This window comes from Trichoderma reesei (genome assembly GCF_000167675.1).
Source record: "Trichoderma reesei QM6a unplaced genomic scaffold TRIREscaffold_9, whole genome shotgun sequence".
Lineage (NCBI taxonomy): Eukaryota > Fungi > Ascomycota > Sordariomycetes > Hypocreales > Hypocreaceae > Trichoderma > Trichoderma reesei.
The window spans coordinates 538191-555466 of NW_006711156.1; the positions used below are offsets into that span (position 1 = coordinate 538191).

The window sequence follows — 17276 nt, forward strand, 5'->3', positions numbered from 1 at the left end:
CACTTTGGGTGTCCAACCACTCACGTGCAGGCTGCGTCAAACTGCAATTACGCCTCGCCCCGGCCTTGCAGAAGTAGGTCCGAGATCCATTCCGATCCTCCTGCTGGTTGGAACCTCGCGCAGCTCCGTCATTCAGTCAATCCCGCCCTGATCCCGTCCTTCAATCCCAACAAACGCTCGTTTTATCCTCAGCCTTGTCTACTCTCTCATAGCCTTGAGGATCCCGAGACCGAATCCACGATGGAGGGTCTCTTTTTCAACGTGAACAATGGGTGAGCAGCTTGTGAAACGTGACGCCTTGCTTGCACCGCAACTGACGGGGCCACTGCAGCTACGTCGAGGGCATTGTTCGCGGCTATCGCAACGGCCTCCTGACGACGCCAGCCTACAGCAACCTGACACAATGCGAGACCATCGATGGTATGTACCTATGAATTGTCGATAGAGTATCCAGGCAGCTGCAGGCTTATTGACGTCCGCAGATCTGAAGCTACAGCTCGGCCCTGCCTACGGCGACTTCCTCGCATCCCTCCCCCCGAACCCATCAACATCTGCCCTCGCCGCAAAGACGACAGACAAGCTCATCTCGGAGTTCCGATACGTGCGTGCTAATGCTACGGGCTCCCTGGCCACCTTCATGGACTACGTGACGTACGGCTACATGATCGACAATGTCGCCCTCCTCATCACCGGCACCCTCCACGAGCGAGACACGCGCGAGCTCTTGGACCGATGCCACCCACTGGGATGGTTCGAAACCATGCCCGTTCTTTGCGTCGCGACTAACGTGGAAGAGCTCTACAACAGCGTGCTGATTGAGACTCCGCTTGCCCCATACTTCAAGGGCAGCCTGAGCCACCAGGACCTGGATGAGCTCAACATCGAAATCGTTCGCAACACTCTCTACAAGAACTACCTCGAGGACTTTTACAAGTTCGTCAACACTCATCCCGAGATGGCCGGCACGCCCACGGCAGAAGTCATGTCCAACATTCTGGAGTTTGAGGCCGATCGCCGAGCCATCAACATTACCCTCAACTCCTTCGGCACCGAGTTGACCAAGCAAGACCGCAACAAGCTCTACCCAACTTTTGGAAAGCTGTATCCGGAGGGCACCTTGATGCTCTCTAGAGCAGATGACGTCGAGGGCGTTCGCCTTGCAGTGGATGGCGTTCATGACTACAAGACTTTCTTCGATGCCGTGTCCCTGGGCGGCTCATCTGGTCCTGGTAACATGGGCGGTGGCTCTGCTGATGGTAAGAGCCTGGAGGACTTGTTCTACCAGAAGGAGATGGAAATCTCCAAGGACGCCTTCACACGGCAATTCACCTATGCCATTATTTATGCATGGGTCAAGCTTAGGGAGCAGGTATGTTTCCTGTCACTGTCCATGGAAGAACTACGGACACAGATCAAAGAAAGGGCTGGGGCCGCTAACCTGTTACAGGAAATTCGCAACATCACATGGATTGCTGAGTGCATAGCTCAAAACCAAAAGGACCGCATCGGAAACTTTATCAGTGTCTTCTAAGCGGGTCATAGATTGATGGTGTCGTTTTTTTGGGGCAAATTGCGAGTATGGGAGTCTTGATGGAGTAATAATACGTCGTTTTGTTTCGCTTTCGAGTAATCGCACGGAAAGGTTCGTTCAGACTAGGCGCATATGGAAGAGACGAATGATTGACATGGGCAATTACGCATCCTCTGATGGGCTCTATTGTACATATACAGATGCTTAACTATTCCTACAAGAAGTTTTTCTTGGTTGCCTTTTCGTTTCTTTTATATCTTCAAGTCATCCTCATCCTCACAGATCGATCTGTCCCTTCCACGTCGCTGGTGTGAGACCCAGCTTCTCAAGCATGTTTGTCCACCTCTCGCTGCCCCTCTCCTTGCGCTCCATGTACTGAAGCAGCTTCTGGCGCCGGTGTACAAGCAACCGCAAATTTCTCTTGTTGTGCTTGTCTTTGTAGCCTCGGTTGATGGCCAGCATTTCCGACACCGATCGAATCTTGGCCGTCAGGATGGCAATCTGCACCTCGGAGCTGCCAGTGTCCGGACCGGCACGGCCAGGCATCGGCGTGGTGTTGGGCGAGATGGACTGCGGCTTGGGCTTGAGGTGCTTATCCGTGTTGTGGCGCCCAAACTCGTCGATGATGCGCCGGACGTTGGCGTGGAATCGGTCTCGTGCGCTGCCGTTGCTCAGGGACGTGATTCTCCGCAGGGCCTCGACGGCTTTCTGGTGCTTCTGGGTGTGCGCCTGCTTCCTCTCCTCTTCGGTGGAAGGGTCCATTTGCGATCCCACAACTCCGACCATAGGCTTCGTCAGGGCGTAGGCGTGCTTGACGGCATCCTCGAGCTCGGCGTCGGTGAGGAAGTGGTTGCGAAGACCGGGCGTCGTGGGCAGCTCCCTGGCCTCTTCGAGAGAGTTCCCGCTCGCGTCCTTACGCACGGCGCTTACGGGGCTCTGGCCTGCCGAGTCGAGGGACTCGAGGAACGGCGTCGTCCTGCCCCGGACGGGATCGCCCCATGCCTCGTCTCGCTGCTTCTGGAGCTCCTCCTGTCGCTTGAGGTTGGCGGCTTTGCGCTGCTGGGCCTGCGCCCACTTGTACGGGTCCTGCTTCGCCTTCTTCTTCTTCTCGCGCAGCGAGAGATTGGCCTTTTGGACGAGCGGGAGGAAGGCCGGTGTCGTCGGCGTCGTTGACGGTCGTAGGCACACTAACAAGCTCGATTAGCGACAATGGTTCCCCTTTGACCGCTTTACAGATTTGACTTTTCTGCAAAGCAATGAGGAGATTTCTATCGTACGATTGACTGTGCCTAGCCGTTGTAGCAGGTCTATTCTGGGCGGCATCGTTGCTGGATGAGGTGCTGTTATCTCTCCATCAAGTCCTATCCCGCCTTGCGACTCAAAATTTCGCCGATAGTACAATGATCATTCCACGCCTCTGAAGGACCTGCTGACTAACACACCTAGCTCCACTTGGTCTGAGAGAGAGAGGAAGTGAGATCTAACTTTCTTAGTCATCCAATTGCATCACGTGCATCTCCAGACCCTCTTCAAGAACCTCCAGATCTAGCGAAAGGAAGCTAGTCCGTAAGTATGCTAGCGCCTTCAGGGCTGCGGCACACACATTTTTGGAAATTCCAACCTTCTAGCCCTCGCGAACTTTTTGCGAAACCTCTCTGGCACGATCCTCGTCAACCGAGCCTCATCTTGCCTCCTTCCAACCGCCCGGATTTCCCTCACCACCACGAAGGAAAAATCTAGTCAAGATGGCTCCCGCTAACCTGCCCTCCATCTTCAATGCCACGTCCCAGGACATCGAGATGCTCCTGGCGGCGCAGTGCCACCTCGGTTCCAAGAACCTGCAGGTGCACATGGAGCCTTACCTGTGGAAGACCCGTGTCGATGGTGTCAACGTGATCAACATTGGCAAGACCTGGTACGTTTGATCCGACGGTGGAGAGAGAGAGAGAGAGCAGAGACCTTTTGGAAGTTCTAGCAGCGAAAGAAGGAGGAGGAGGAGACCTTGTGTGGAAGCTTTGAAAAGAAGGGAACTTCAAATGCTATCGAAACGAGAGAGAGAAAGCTAACCAGCTTTTCGCACCTATCTACAGGGAGAAGATTGTCCTGGCCGCCCGCATCATCGTCGCCATCGAGAACCCGGCCGACATCTGCGTCATCTCCGCCCGTCCCTACGGCCAGCGCGCCGTCCTCAAGTTCGCCGCCCACACCGGCGCCTCGCCCATTGCCGGCCGCTTCACCCCCGGTTCCTTCACCAACTACATCACCCGCTCCTTCAAGGAGCCGCGCCTGATTGTCGTGACCGACCCCCGCACCGACGCCCAGGCCATCAAGGAGGCCAGCTACGTCAACATCCCCGTCATTGCCCTCTGCGACACCGACTCCCCCACCGAGTACGTCGACGTTGCCATCCCCACCAACAACAAGGGTCGCCACGCCATCGGCACCATCTGGTGGCTGCTTGCCCGTGAGGTCCTGCGCCTCCGTGGCACCATCTTCAACCGCGAGACTCCCTGGGACGTCATGGTTGATCTGTACTTCTGTATGTCTTGAAAGAAGAAACGCTCCCCGCTATCCCTCCTTAAAAAGGCAATTTATAGAGAATATGAAGCTGACCCCCCGGTGAAACAGACCGCGACCCTGAGGCCGAGGCCGAGGAGAAGGTCGAGGAGGAGAAGCTCATCACCGCTGCTGAGGAGGAGGTCCCCGTCGCCATCGAGTCCGGCTTCCCCGCCGCCGGCGGTGACTGGGACGCTCCCGCTCCCGGCTTCGCTGGTGCCACCCCCGCCGTCGCTGCCGCTGGCTGGGACGGTGCTGGTGCCGGTGCCGGCGCCGACTGGGCTGCTTCCGGTGGCCAGGAGTGGGCTGCTGATGCTCCTAAGGACAGCCAGTGGTAAACAAATCTCCAAAGGGTTTATCTGGGAACACACACAAATCGTTGGAGGATGGCGTGATTAAAGGGTTAACTGGAACTTTTTTTGACAAGAAAAAAAGTTACCCACAGGGCGTGATCCAAAAATAGGGGGAGGCGTTATAATCGAAGCTCTTTTTTTCACATCCACACCAAAGAAAGAAATGACGGCGGGAGGTTCTGGGGGATTTCTTACTATTTGGGTTTGAGCCCGCTGTACTTATGAGGGAAAGATACTCTGCCCAATTCCTTTGTTCTCTCATGGCGAAGAGGGGGATGGGAAAGAGGGAAAGCCCTGTATGGCGGCTGGGGGCGTACTTAATCGTTGCCTCGCCCAAATGGTTATTTCTTGATTCCTCTTGCGGTTGTTATTTTCGTTGAAAAAGAGCTTGTGCAGCCGACCATATGTGCAAACAAAACAAAAGAAAACTCAAAGATGTCCCTCTTCATGCTTCGTTCTTGTATTTGTCCTTGTGAATCGTCGGGGTCATCTCGAGATTTTTCAAGGACTCATGTGCACATAGGTACTCACCTCACAACACAAAGCAGACACAGCCACATCACACGTCTGACCGGATCTTTGGTTTGCAATGTCTTGATATTGCTATGAGCAACCTTGTTCAGGCGCATATTTCCTAGTACTTCTCTAAGGTATGTATGTGTATGTGTGTATGGTCTTCCAAAGGCGGTATATGTACGAGCGTGTATCCTTGATACGCTACCCAACCCAAATTTATCCACGATGAAACCCCCAGTATTGGTATCTAAAGTTTCCCCCTTATTTGTGATGTCCCTTCTTTGTACTCCCACGCCAGCAGTAAAGATATCCCAGTCGAGAAGAAAGACGAAAGAAAAGAAAAGCAAAAGCGAAGCGAAGTAATACAGGAATACGGAGAAGAGGGGGAGGAGGATGAAAGAAGAAAAAGAAGAGAAGAGAAAAGGCTGGGAACAGGACAGTAAACTTGTAGCAAGGAAAAAATATTGGCCGGCTGATCAACAGAAGAAAAGAATCTCGCCCAGGAGTGAGGTATCAAGTGTGTCTGGAATAAAAGTGGTAGTATAGTGGTAGTCGTGATGCCAGCGGTAGCCAGCTATCGGAGGTTTTGTTCTGATTTTTCTTTTCTGGCTTGTCGAGTTCGTTCATTAGGTGGTATCGATTATGCAAAACGCCCCGTTGAATAGGCCAAAACAAAAAGGAAAGCAACAAGGAAAAAACAAATAAACGGGTAGCAAGCAGCAACATGCTACGCAATCACATATCGTGTCCTCTGCGGCTTGTATACCTCTTCTGCTGCAACCCGTTGCAGATGTGACAAGCAAAAGAGCTGTGTAGTTCCCACGGAGGCTCTTATGGTGTGACGCGTGAATATTGATGCTAAGAAATTGACAAAGGGGACCCCTGTGAGGGCATGGGAAGGTGTGTGTTTGTGTGTGTGTCGAAGAAATTGCGAGGCATGTAGATGCAGTGGGTGAGGCTTGCAAGTAGGATCCCGTGGCATCAGAATGAGAAGAGAGATTATGAGTTCCAGCCGGAGGGAACAAAATGATGTCCGGGCTACTCCAATGCCTCAGAATGTCGTCGAATCTCTTCATCGCTCAATGCGCCCATCCAGAGACATCGTTCCGTGATGCCTTCAACTGGCTGAAAAGTATACCGCGTGCTGGCCTCTAACAATCTCAACAGTGTCTTGATCACAGACGCCGCAATGCGGCACCGTTCAAAGTTGATGAGCGGCGGAGTGGTCGGCGAGCTGGCAATCTCCGAGGCGCGTTGAGCGTTGAAGAGGAGATCATGCGTGTAGATTCCAACGAATGGTATGCAGCCCCCGTCCGAGCCAACTTCCATCTCAGCTCGGAGGTTGTAAAAGTTGCGGGTTGGTGTGACGAGGGCCTCGAGTTCCCCGAGCGTATTCAGATCGCGAGCCGGAACAAGATCCCACGTCTTTGAGAGACGGGAGACCTCGGCGCTGGACAAGGCAATCGTAAGCTGTGCCAGGGTGGCGAAGTTGCGATATCGCCGGCAATGCGCCGCAATATGAATAAGCTTGATGATACAGCGCGCTCGCTCCTCAATGTGCTGAGTGAGGACGATCTCGGAAATGGCCCACTTGACCATGATGTTGAACCGCGCAACGACAACTTCAACGCCATGGGCGTTGGTGTTTCGCAGAAAGTCAACCCACGAGCGAGAGTCGTTGCTGGTAGCGTTCCTCCAATTCATCTCAATCAGTTCTCGCCAGTCTATGTCGTTGAGAGCATCCTTTTCGATGAGCGTGAACTGCTGAGCCAAGATGTCAGAGGGAAATGCTAGGATAAACGGCAGGTGAATCGAATACGTGAGCGTCTTGGGAGTCTCCTGTTCTGGTGCTGGTTGGACAGGCGCTTCAGTGGTATGCAGAGGCTCTGGATCAGCTTTAGGAGAAGTGCCATGAAAAATCTCCTGAGAGAGGGGAAGAGCCTTCTGAGACCATATTTGTTCTGGCTCCAGAGTCCTTTCAAGATTTGTCATCGCAGGGCTCATCGTTAGCTGACTCCTCATTACCGGACTCATCGCCAATGCTTGAGCGAGTGTCATGGGAGCATACGAGGCGTTTGACCGAGGCGTGTCGAGAGGATCACCGAATGGATGCGGCTGTGATGATACTGAGAAAGCAGCCGCTCTCGCGCTGGGGTTGCGCACGCTCTCGCCCTCGGAAGGGGTAAGCTCAGATGAGAGATCCGAGCCGCCAACGCTGGCATCTTCCAGGAAGGACTGGGCATCCATTGATGGTGCAGTCGCCTTTCCTGCCTTGAGGTTCTCGATACTCTCCGTCTTTTCGACAAAGGCATACGAAAGCTGGGAATCGGAGACCTGGTGGGAGACATTGCGGCCTTCCGAGGCAGCTTCTAAAGGAGCAGTATCGTCTTCATCCGACGAGCCGCGAAGAACCGATCGATCAGTCCACTCTGATGTTCCTCTCCTACTCTGGCTATCGTTCGTGAGGCCCCTTTCGAGTAAGGGTATGGAGCAGTATGATTCGTCAGAGTCGGCAGTCAAGAAGGAGCGCGTCTCAATGTTGTTAATCTCTGTGCGCGCAATCATGGTGTCCCGGCTGTACGCAGAAGACACAGGGTGCTTTCCTTTGTCCTGGGACAAGACTTGGCTTTGCTGAGTGCGATGAGCTACAACCATGCTACCGCTTTCGCTCACTCGGCTTGTATTCCCCATGAAATGAGAGTCTGCAGCGTCGAATCCTGTGCCAAACTCGTTCGCGTCTATCATAGCCGTCTGTCTGAACAGATTAAGCGATTTCGTCTTCGGCCGATATCTGCCCTCTAGCTTTAGCAGGGCCGACTCGATACCGCCGTCATCCTCATCGGGTATCTGCGCAAGCTTTCTGGCTTCAATCTCAAACGATGGACGCATAATAGGCTTGGATGAATGAGTACTAATCAAAGACAACTGTCGTTTGGGAGGCTTCCCAGTCAGCTGACCGACGGAGAAGACCTTGTGCCTGTCATGAGGAAGCTGGCCTTCCCCACCTCCAGCATAACTGCGATCATCATCGTCCTGCTCGGCTTGAGTGCCCAGGAAATAAGAGCTCCGGATGGATTCGGAGTAAGTTGTGAAGGATGCAACAGAGTGCGATTTCCGTACAGTGGGATGGCTCTTTAGGCCGCCCACCTTGGCTGCGTCTCTTAGGTAACCTCCAGGGCGCCTTCGAAGCATCCGAAGCGGCTCGACAGCTGGAGTCCCGTGCTCTTCCTCCAGCATGGAAGAAGTCGTTGTGGCATCGAAGCTTCGGGCTGTGGAGTGCCTTTCCAGACGACTGTTAAACGATGCCCGACGCCTGTAAGAGGAGATTGATTGCCGGACGTTTGTCGACTGGTGTCTCTCATGTATACGCAGCGTTCCGCGATTTGAGACCGGGCAGCGCTGACTGCCGCGATGCAACGTCGAGAAGGAGGACCGGCCAGCATCATTCGGTGCACCCATGTTGTACGGATCACCACCCAGGGCTACCATGTCCGGGGAGACAGCGGGAAAGGGCTCGTCTTGGGAAGTTGGGGGCGGAGCGGCGAGCTGGTCGAAAAGGGGGGACGACCTCCTCGGCGTGCCAGCCGTGGGCTGCGCGGGCGGCGTCGTAGGAGGCGTTGGATCACCACCGGCCGTCAAGAAGGATCCCACTGATAGTCCGCCGACAGACGGGTCAAAGGTGGTGGTAGGAAGGCCATTACGCATGTTCGACCTGTCAAGCGGAGCGGTATCGTCGACAATGACAATCGACTGGCTACCAGTAGTGATGCCCATGTCGCTCATAGGCCGTGACCTCCGCTGCTCAGGCGCATAATCAGCCGTGGTAGAGTCCATGTGTGCGACCGAATACTCCAAAGGCCGGGCACCAGTTCGAGAGGGCTTCGGAGATGGCTTTGGGAGGCCCAAGCGTTCTGCTTCGGCTGCCTCCTCTTCTTCCTGAATGGCTCGTCTAAAGTCCTCGGCCACTTCAGCTCCAAGCACATCGATCCTCACCAGCGGGCGGCTTGTAGTCTGGGTGTAGGCGCCTCGTGAGGCAAATGCAGTCCCAGGCAGCTGATCGATGCCGATCGTATGTGAAGCCAATGAGGCGACGGCCGGCAAGCTCGTGTGTGAGCCAGACGACCACTGTCCCCGGGTGTTCAAAGCGCGTCGTACGCCGCCCAAGAACTTTTTCATTCCGGACCCGGACATGGCAACCCCAAAGATCCGGTCCTTGGTACCGTGGCGGGGGATGGGCTGGAAGATGGTGGTCTGTCTGTGGTCGCCAGTGGGAGTTTCTGCCTCGACATCGACAAAGGGCTGGCCAGGCGGCAAGATGTTGCCCCGAACAAGATTTCCGGCGGACTGTAAGATCATGTGTAGATCAACGTCTTGTGAAGGGGAATGATCAAAGCTGGTGCCCCTGAGGGAATCGGTAGCGCTGTTGTTGCGAGAATGGCCGTGGGCCGGCCGGACACGTTTACCAGCAAGCGCCTTGGGAGTCGTTGCTATCGCTCCCGGCGGCAGGATGGGGGACGTTGAATAAACCGGATGCGCTGCTAGGGGCTGGCTGGAGTTCGGATTCAGGGATCTCACATTCTTGCTGGGAAAGGAACAAGACACAATGTCCATGCTCGCTATGCTGAGGGGTGAAGCAGGTCCGTTGCCTAGCATAGTGTTGGTGATCATTTGATGTTCGGGAGTCCCTGGACGATCCTCCGACAGAGTGAAGTTGCCCATGTTGGTCGATGTGGGAAGCACGTCGGAACTCGGGTTCGTCTCGTCACCCACATCGTTAGGCATGGCAGACACAGCATGCCACTGGGGTGGATCTACCCCTTCCCTGTCCCAAAAGCTAGGGTCCAGGCTGGGGTCTCGATATCCGGCGATGCCACCGGGCGCAACCGGGGCCTGAGGGCCCAGACTGTCGTCAAAATCGGGGCCGTCCCAGTAATGGGCACAAACACGTCGCCAGCACTTCTTAAGCTCTGTCAAGATCTTGAGCTGAACTCGACGCTCCTTTGCATCCTGGGACAGCTCGTCGACAAAGTCGTTGAGCAGGATGCAGAACAGGACACGGAGGTCGTAGTCCAGGACAAAGTCATCGACAAAGTAGTTGAGGATCCAGTGTCGCATGGCGACAAAGGTTCGAACACGGACAATCATTCCAACCTCGTCGGTACGTTCCAAGGCCCAGCGCAGCCTCGCCATGAGCATTCGCAAGAGTAATTCAGGCTCAAGAAAGGCTCTGAAAGTGAGGAAGAAATCCGAGATGAGCTCGTAGTCGAGGAAGCTTGGCGATGTGATCTCGGCAACCAGTCGAGAAGGGGTCGCCGCAGTCACGGATCCGCTGGGCGAGTAGCGTACTATCAATTTATCGTCGCACGCCGGCTTGAAGGTGAGATCATCAAACATTTCCGGCTCAATGGCAAGATTCGTTGCGTATGCAGAGGGCACGGCACGGCGGGGGCGAGCCGATGCCTGTGAAGATGCAAGCGAGGTTCGAGGAAAGCGGAGCTGTGGTATGACAAGATGGCTGGGTCGTCGAGAGCCCAAGCCACGCAGCGGAACACCAAGGCTTCTCTCTGATGAATGATGCATGGATGCGCGGCTGTTGGAGTGGAACTCGTCAGTCGGAGCGTAAGAGGAGCCTCTGAACATCGGGGTACCCCTCGTAGAGAACCGCGGTGTTCCCAGCTTCCATGATGGGATGTTGATATTGAGTATCGGCACGCCGTCAGAGTCCGGGTCGTCCAGATGATCAGTCGTCTTGGGCCGGTGATAGTCGCCGTGCGTTGGCTTAGTGATGACGATCCTATACCCCTCCGTATCGGTGGCCGTTGGCGAGTTGAAGTCACGAACCGTGCTATCCGACACGGCTCTACGGTGCTGCGATGTCGATGGAAGCGCGCTGGGGTCGGAGATGTAGTTGGCGGGAATGGTGGACGTTCTGGGAGTTGGCGTGAATTGGTTGTCATGGTGGTTCGTTGGCGGCTTGAGGGGTTCTGGTTCGTCGCGATTCTCTGGGTATGCGCCCTCTAAGCCGGCCGTACCAGGGGGGGTTATGGGAAACGTGAAATTGGGCTGAGGGTATCTCTTGTTTCCGCGGCGAACCGAGGGTCTAGGAGAAGACAAGAAAGCGTTAGCAAAGGGGGTTAATAGCATCCTTCTTCCAAGTTGCGCGCATGCATACCTCAGGAACAGCTTGCCATTGTTCCCGACATTGGCAACGGTGAACTGGCGCCCTTCGCGGCCGGCCGAGGCGCCGTCCGGTGCAACGTCCCACCGGTCCTTCTCTGCATCTCGCCTCCCTATTGAGACTGTTCTGCTGATGGATCTCTGCTCGGTCACGGGTACGATAGGTCGGCCAGTAGTCGAGGGTTTGCGCTTCACCTTGGTCGACAGCTTCGGCGGTGAGGTATCCTTTGCGTCCGACACGCTCCCCCCGGACACTTTCCGCGTCGTGTTGTCATATTTTACTCCAGCGCTTGGGGTTGTGGTCTGTATTGATTTGAGATGCAGTGCTTTCCGCCGCCTGGTTGATTGCTTGGGTCGCAATGCGAGAGTTGGCCGCGCCGCTACCAGGGGAGGCTCGGTGGCATCCATGGCCCATCCAATGTTATGACGGGACGGAGCTCGTGCTGCTCAGGGCTAGCGATTCTGGTAGCCCATTTGATCAAGAAGAAGTCAGCGAACATAAATTTCAGAAGGCGAGTGCTGTCCTGGTGGGCAAAGAGCGGCTATAGGAGTCGCGAAGGGAGAGGACACAGCAACCACAGCCACGAGGCTCGGCGCAGCCGGCAGAAAAGGAGTGTGCGTGGCGGGCTGGTGGTGGGAGCAGATGCGGCGCAAGGCTGAAGCCAAAGGAGGTCGAGACGAGCAAAGGCAGATGCTGGCGGACAGAGCGAGCAAGCGAGGCACGGCGTGGGACTTACCAACTGACGCCATGCAGGCACGGGGCAAAAGGATGGTTCAAGGAGCGGACAGCAAGTCGAGCCCGCTCCCACTCTTCGTTCAGCGACTTCAATTGGAATGGTAAGGTAAGTATTATGGATGATGTCGAGGACGCAATCGTATCGAGTCTGGTCGAGCTGGGTGTGTCGAGCTGAGTCGTGTCGTGTAGTACTAGGTAGGTAGTATCGTGCGGTAAAACTGGGTGGTAGAAGAAGGAACTTGCGCGCTGCTGTCCTGGCCGCAAGCAGATTGTACGTAGCGTCGTGGGCAGCAATCTCGAGGGCAAGTCGAGGCGAGCAGCGTCAAAGATTTGCGAAGCCACGGCACAGAGCGAGACAGTCGCGGACAGGCATGGCAGCGGCAGAGAAGAGTGAAAAGAATGCCAAGCAGCGCGGAAGCGATGACAAGTCGGTGCCGGTCAGTGTCTGGGCTCGGCGCCTGTCGTTCGTTCGGGTCTGGGATGGCACAGACTGATGGTTTGCCGGGCGTCTGGGGAGACTGGACTTGGACGGGCTCTGTCGAGGGCTAAAGGGAGCGAGGAGAGGAGAGAGAGTCATATCATCATCAAAGCTGGGAACCGGGCGAGCGGGTACGTATCGGTACCTGTGCCTCGCCTTGTGCCTGGGCGGCAGCTGGCGGCGCGCCATGCAATCTTAGTGCCGGTGGGTACCTGTATTTAACGGCGACAGGGCCTGGCCGATAGGGCATGCTGGGCATCCATATGGCGGATTAGCGGCATTCCAGTGGTTGAAGGTCCACCCCCTGGTCGCCTGAAGAAGAGAGCCGGGGGAGGGGGGCATCATGCAGCCCCTCGCAGTGAGTGCGATTGAGATGTGATGAAAGCGATGAGAATGACGCTTGACGGTTGCATTTTGCCAATGCGTTTAGGTAAAGCATCAGGTTTAGTGTTTGTAGCTCGTATGCGGGCTTACACGGCAGTTTGTGCTCTGCTTCGGCAGATGGACGAGATACAAATAGTGCTCGTATAAAATGGACCTTACCTACCTCATGTAGGTAAGGTAGGTAGAGTGTGTGAGATGGCAGCATGCAGTCTGAAGCTTCCATCATGCCGTCCATGTGCCCATATAGGTACCTATTGGCGATCCAGGGCAGACCCGGGCTGAGGAGGGATCCCGTCAAGGGCAGGGCCATACGTAAGGTATATATTCCTAGACATGCACGAATGGGACCCAAGAGCCGGGGACGCTGATGCCGAGATACGTGTAAGCCGTATTTCGTTGGTTCCTTGGTGGGTACTCTTGAAGCACATCGGTATTCCGCAACGACCATGTGTAACTATCTACAGGTCATTGTTACAGGACACACATGGCTCGATTTGATGTGAAGCTGATATTGTATCACATGGATACAGAACTGTCCTGAATACTACATACCTACCAACCTCCTCATGCTGTGCAGTCTGTACTTGAACGCGCAAGGTATCCGGCACTCGTCGTACCTGCATCGCTTATGCGCACCGCCAGACGTCAATGCACGTCAGTCATGAGGTTCTGTGTCTCCAGGATCGGCGCTGCCCAGGACTGTTTCCAGCCTGGCTGCGGGATAAGGCGCTGTGTCTCTCCGCACGGCAGATGCCGGCTGCGGGACTGACTGACGCTCTGACATGTGAAGTTGTCTACATGTAGGTATGTATGTGTGTAATACGACAGACGACCAGCATCTTCAGCGGCTCTGTTGCGATTCAACGTGTTCCAACGCCTCGTGTTTCCTCCCAGCGCCCAAAACGCCCATCTTTCTTTAGCGCTCAACACCATCGGCAAGCCACTTCCCTTAACACCCGTACCCAAAGGGCTGGAAGAAGCCCGGGCTTGAACCATCCCATCCACTAGCACCGTCAAAGTGGCAGCACCATTTCATCCCAACCCTCGTAGCGCAGCGGCAGCCAGCAGTCGACAAGTCGGATACTACTACTACCATCATCGAGCATACCTATACTTTCGATAGCGAGCGCCTCGCCTGCAAGCCGCTCGTACCTGGACCTCGCCAGCCCCCCAAACCCAGCTGGTTGGCTCGCCCTGGCCCATTCACGGTCCGCCTTCCGCGGGCTGGCTTAGGACCGACGGACTCGTCTGCTAAGATGAAGCCGTTGACAGGCGTGGACGCTCAGCTGGGCTTCCGGTATTACAATAGAACTACTACTAGCAAGCTATGTACAGTGGGCATGTCGCCGAGAGAAGTTGGCGAAGCTGGATGCCGTGTCGCCGTTCATACAAGCACAACTACATAATAAGGCAATACTACTGCTGGTTTGCGGAGGAGAGGAACAACCAGTCATTAACGCTTATTGAAAGCCGAGGTAGAAGAGACGCTGCTCAGTCCCTGCATCACGGTTGGACGGAGACAAGGGGGGAGATGAGACGCATATTGGCGGTTGGCCCGCAAAAAAGTTCAATTGATCAAGTGCTCCAGAGGCTGAACCAACAGTGCTTACCAAGCACATGAGGCAGCATTGCCATGGAGGTGTAAGCAGAGCTATCAAACTCTTTGCTTTATTACTGTAGGTACCTATACAAGATAATCCTCGGCGTGGATTATGCTTTGCGCTATGAGTTGAAGCTCCATGACGATCAAGACAAGGCTTCAACAGTGGGAGCCAGTCTGCTGGGTTAGGGCTATGCGACGGGCTGCTGTGCTCCGACGGTGCCCAGAAGAAGCGGACGGGACCTTTTGCGCGTCCCTACTAGACTAAGGTAGATAACATGAGGCCTGTCTGTCTGTATTTACAAGCGCAGCTAGTATTCCAGTTCTCATATCTCTGAGATGATTCATTAGGATCACAGCGAGTGATTAGTTGAGGTGTAATGACCGCTTGATGATTGGATGGCTGTTCCCCAAGTAAGGTACCTTATGTACCTATAGATACATGCACTGGCGTTCCATGACGCTCACTCACCTCCAAAGGCAAAGATAGACGTGCTCGATGATACCCCCTACAGAAATTGATCCGTCATACCCAGTGCAACATCGTCATAATACGTCTTTTTTTCCAAGCAAACCAACAGAAATCCATCCTTCTGTCTTCCTCTGCATACAAGTACCTAATATCTTCCAGCAAACCCCAGTGGATCCACGGCCACGGCTCCGGCAAACCTGTCCAGGGCCTGTCGCCTGTTCCCTGAAAAGCCTGATTCCTCCTCCCTCACTGCAACCTCAGCACGGTCACTTTCCGACAGTCGACCAACACCGCAGCAGCAGCAGCTCGTATCAAGCGAAATAAAAGAGTGCGCCTCTTTCTGTTGCCCATCCCCGGTTTTCCCACCCTTTTTTGGAATTTTCTAGGAACTCTTCTGTGCAAGGGAGACAAAGAAAAGTTGCCCGGCACCGAGAGACTGGGTTCGCCGGGTTTCAGTCCCCCGGCCAGGCAGGCCTTCTCGAGGCCCTTGCGGGATTCGAAACGCTTGGGAAATTCGCTTCATGGTTCTTTTGGTGGGAAGAGCATGAGAAGGGGGGTTGCTGCTGTTGTTGCCGCTCGTTGTTCTTGTTGTTGTTCCGGATCAATGGCAAAGCGGCTTATTCTCTTTTCTTTCTTCTCTTTTTTTTTTATTATCATTTTTCCTTTTTTGACTCTTTCTTTCTATCGGAGTCAGTGATTCTCTTGTTTTGAGTTACCAGCCGTGTCACGAATTGCAGTCCAACCAACAGCCTTCAACTGCCTCGTCACAGTACCCATCTATACATTCTCCCCTCTCCTGAACTTACACGACAACTGCAAACCTTTCACGTAAGAACCATCCCTCCATCTACCTATTTCCATGAGCAAACTCAAAATCACAAGCGCATCAACCCCCCAAAAACCTTCCCCTCTCCAACTCTCACGCCGGCAAAAAGGCAAAACTGGCACCTCCCACATTCATGCTCACCACTTTCAATCCTCAAACACGATGCTTTTCATGCAAACACCACATCCTCAGAGTCTTTTACGACCTGTCACATATGACCACCCTCATGGCTCCAACCTCACCAAAAAAGGAAAAAAAAGAAGAAGAAAAAAAAAGAAACCCAATCTCCCCTCCCCTGCCCTCCCGTGACCTCGACCTCATGTATGTATGTATGTATGTATGTATGACCAGACCCAGACATTTGGGGGTATACTAATTTGCCGCAAGACGCATGCCTTGTACATCCTTGTCCTCTCGAGTCCCCCGTGTTCCAGTTCCACTGACTGCTGCTGCTGCTGCATGACTTTCTTTTTTTTCCCTGGGCCGTCATTAGAAATGTCTCACTATCCTTCGTCACATGCCGCATGCCAACCACAACTCAACTCGACAGTCTTGCCTCTCACATGAAGCATACCTACCTATACCTCAACAATCTCTCACGCCATGCCACCAAAGTCGCAGCCCATCTCCCAGTAGCTAGTACGAGTACATAGATGTAATCAGCCTCCAGCCTCTCTCTCTCTTCGTTCCCACACATCATATCGCCAAAAAACCCTTGAAAGCCTTTTGACCCCGTTCCCCCCCCAGCAGCAAGCACACTTCCCAGCACGCACAGCTCGCCAAATGATCCCCAACCCTCACACGAGGCCCCTCCATGCTATAGTCTAACCAATGGTACTTGTAAAAACCCCCTTGAAAACTTCCCATGTTCCCGGCATCCACGTGTTTCCCCCCTACCCCTTCTTAGTCCTCCCGTTCTCTGTTTAAAAAAGAAAAGGAAGAAAAAAAAAAGAAGAAGAAAAAGCGCCGTTATGTCAAAATTTGAAGTCTGTGTCCGTCCTCCCATTTCCTCCCCTCCCCAGTCTCTTCAAAAGACTTCGACTCGACAACCGAACAATTTTAATGCACATACATAAAGTACCCAGGCGAAACGCGTAGCTCCTGGACAGGCAATGTGTTTCAGCACCTTGTCTTCTTTCCTTTCTTTTTTTTTCTTTTCTTTTTTGTCTTTCCTTTTTTTTTCCCACTTCTTCTTTTCTTTTCTGCTTCTCTCGCCAAGGTACCAACATGAAAGAATGATGACATTTCCATTTTCGGTCATATTAGTATGCAGTAAATTGAGTACGGAAGACACGACAAGACTGCCGTACGTGTATTCGGTAGATACCCTACCACAAGCAAGATATGTAGTCTCGCAGCAGGTGTGTATGCGGAAACGGAACAATGAATTGCACCGATCAATATGCAAATCCAAGGCAGCAAAAGGAGAACCCCACCGGGAGAGGACAACAAGACAGATAATCTCGGTATCTGATATGAAGTGATCATTTGTGCGAGTGAACCATGTGTTTTATTTTCGACACTCGTTCGAGACCAGTGATCCAGATTCCTTCCCATCACTTGCGAATCGTCGTTTGGTTCATCATGTATGTAAATCTATTCATGTTCCAATATTCGACGGTAATCCAAGTATAGTCCTATATGACG

The 17276-nt window shown here is 53.8% G+C and overlaps 4 protein-coding genes across 4 annotated transcripts; 2 read left to right on the forward strand and 2 right to left on the reverse strand.

Moving 5' to 3' along the window:
- The first annotated feature begins 212 nt into the window (after positions 1-212).
- TRIREDRAFT_22300 (uncharacterized protein) lies at positions 213-1682 on the forward strand. The gene is made up of 4 exons (XM_006965168.1): positions 213-272; positions 332-420; positions 483-1369; positions 1448-1682. Exons 1-4 carry the CDS (start codon positions 241-243, stop codon positions 1529-1531), a joined length of 1092 nt encoding a protein of 363 aa, XP_006965230.1. The 5' UTR covers positions 213-240; the 3' UTR covers positions 1532-1682.
- TRIREDRAFT_121804 (uncharacterized protein) lies at positions 1679-2863 on the reverse strand. The gene is made up of 2 exons (XM_006965410.1): positions 2809-2863; positions 1679-2718 (listed from the first exon to the last, which is right to left on the reverse strand). Exons 1-2 carry the CDS (start codon positions 2852-2854, stop codon positions 1808-1810), a joined length of 957 nt encoding a protein of 318 aa, XP_006965472.1. The 5' UTR covers positions 2855-2863; the 3' UTR covers positions 1679-1807.
- A 373-nt stretch (positions 2864-3236) lies between these two features.
- Positions 3237-4425, forward strand: TRIREDRAFT_77906 (uncharacterized protein; the record flags this gene model as incomplete). Its single annotated transcript, XM_006965276.1, has 3 exons — positions 3237-3446; positions 3622-4070; positions 4160-4425. The coding sequence occupies exons 1-3, from the start codon at positions 3277-3279 to the stop codon at positions 4423-4425; spliced, it is 885 nt and encodes a 294-aa protein (XP_006965338.1). The 5' UTR covers positions 3237-3276.
- A 1569-nt stretch (positions 4426-5994) lies between these two features.
- TRIREDRAFT_107369 (guanine nucleotide exchange factor-like protein) lies at positions 5995-11541 on the reverse strand (the record flags this gene model as incomplete). The annotated part of the gene is made up of 2 exons (XM_006965411.1): positions 5995-11056; positions 11129-11541. The coding sequence occupies 2 exons, from the start codon at positions 11539-11541 to the stop codon at positions 5995-5997; spliced, it is 5475 nt and encodes a 1824-aa protein (XP_006965473.1).
- Positions 11542-17276: the final 5735 nt, after the last annotated feature.

Bases quoted from the DNA above. Each gene is read 5' to 3' on its own strand.
- TRIREDRAFT_121804 (XM_006965410.1), bottom strand. From the start codon at position 2,854: ATGCCGCCCAGAATAGACCTGCTACAACGGCTAGGCACAGTCAATC. The intron at 2,719-2,808 runs GTACGATAGAAA...CGAGCTTGTTAG, and splicing joins ACGGCTAGGCACAGTCAATC to TGTGCCTACGACCGTCAACG.
- TRIREDRAFT_22300 (XM_006965168.1), top strand. From the start codon at position 241: ATGGAGGGTCTCTTTTTCAACGTGAACAATGG. The intron at 273-331 runs GTGAGCAGCTTG...GGGCCACTGCAG, and splicing joins TTTTTCAACGTGAACAATGG to CTACGTCGAGGGCATTGTTC. The intron at 1,370-1,447 runs GTATGTTTCCTG...AACCTGTTACAG, and splicing joins GGGTCAAGCTTAGGGAGCAG to GAAATTCGCAACATCACATG.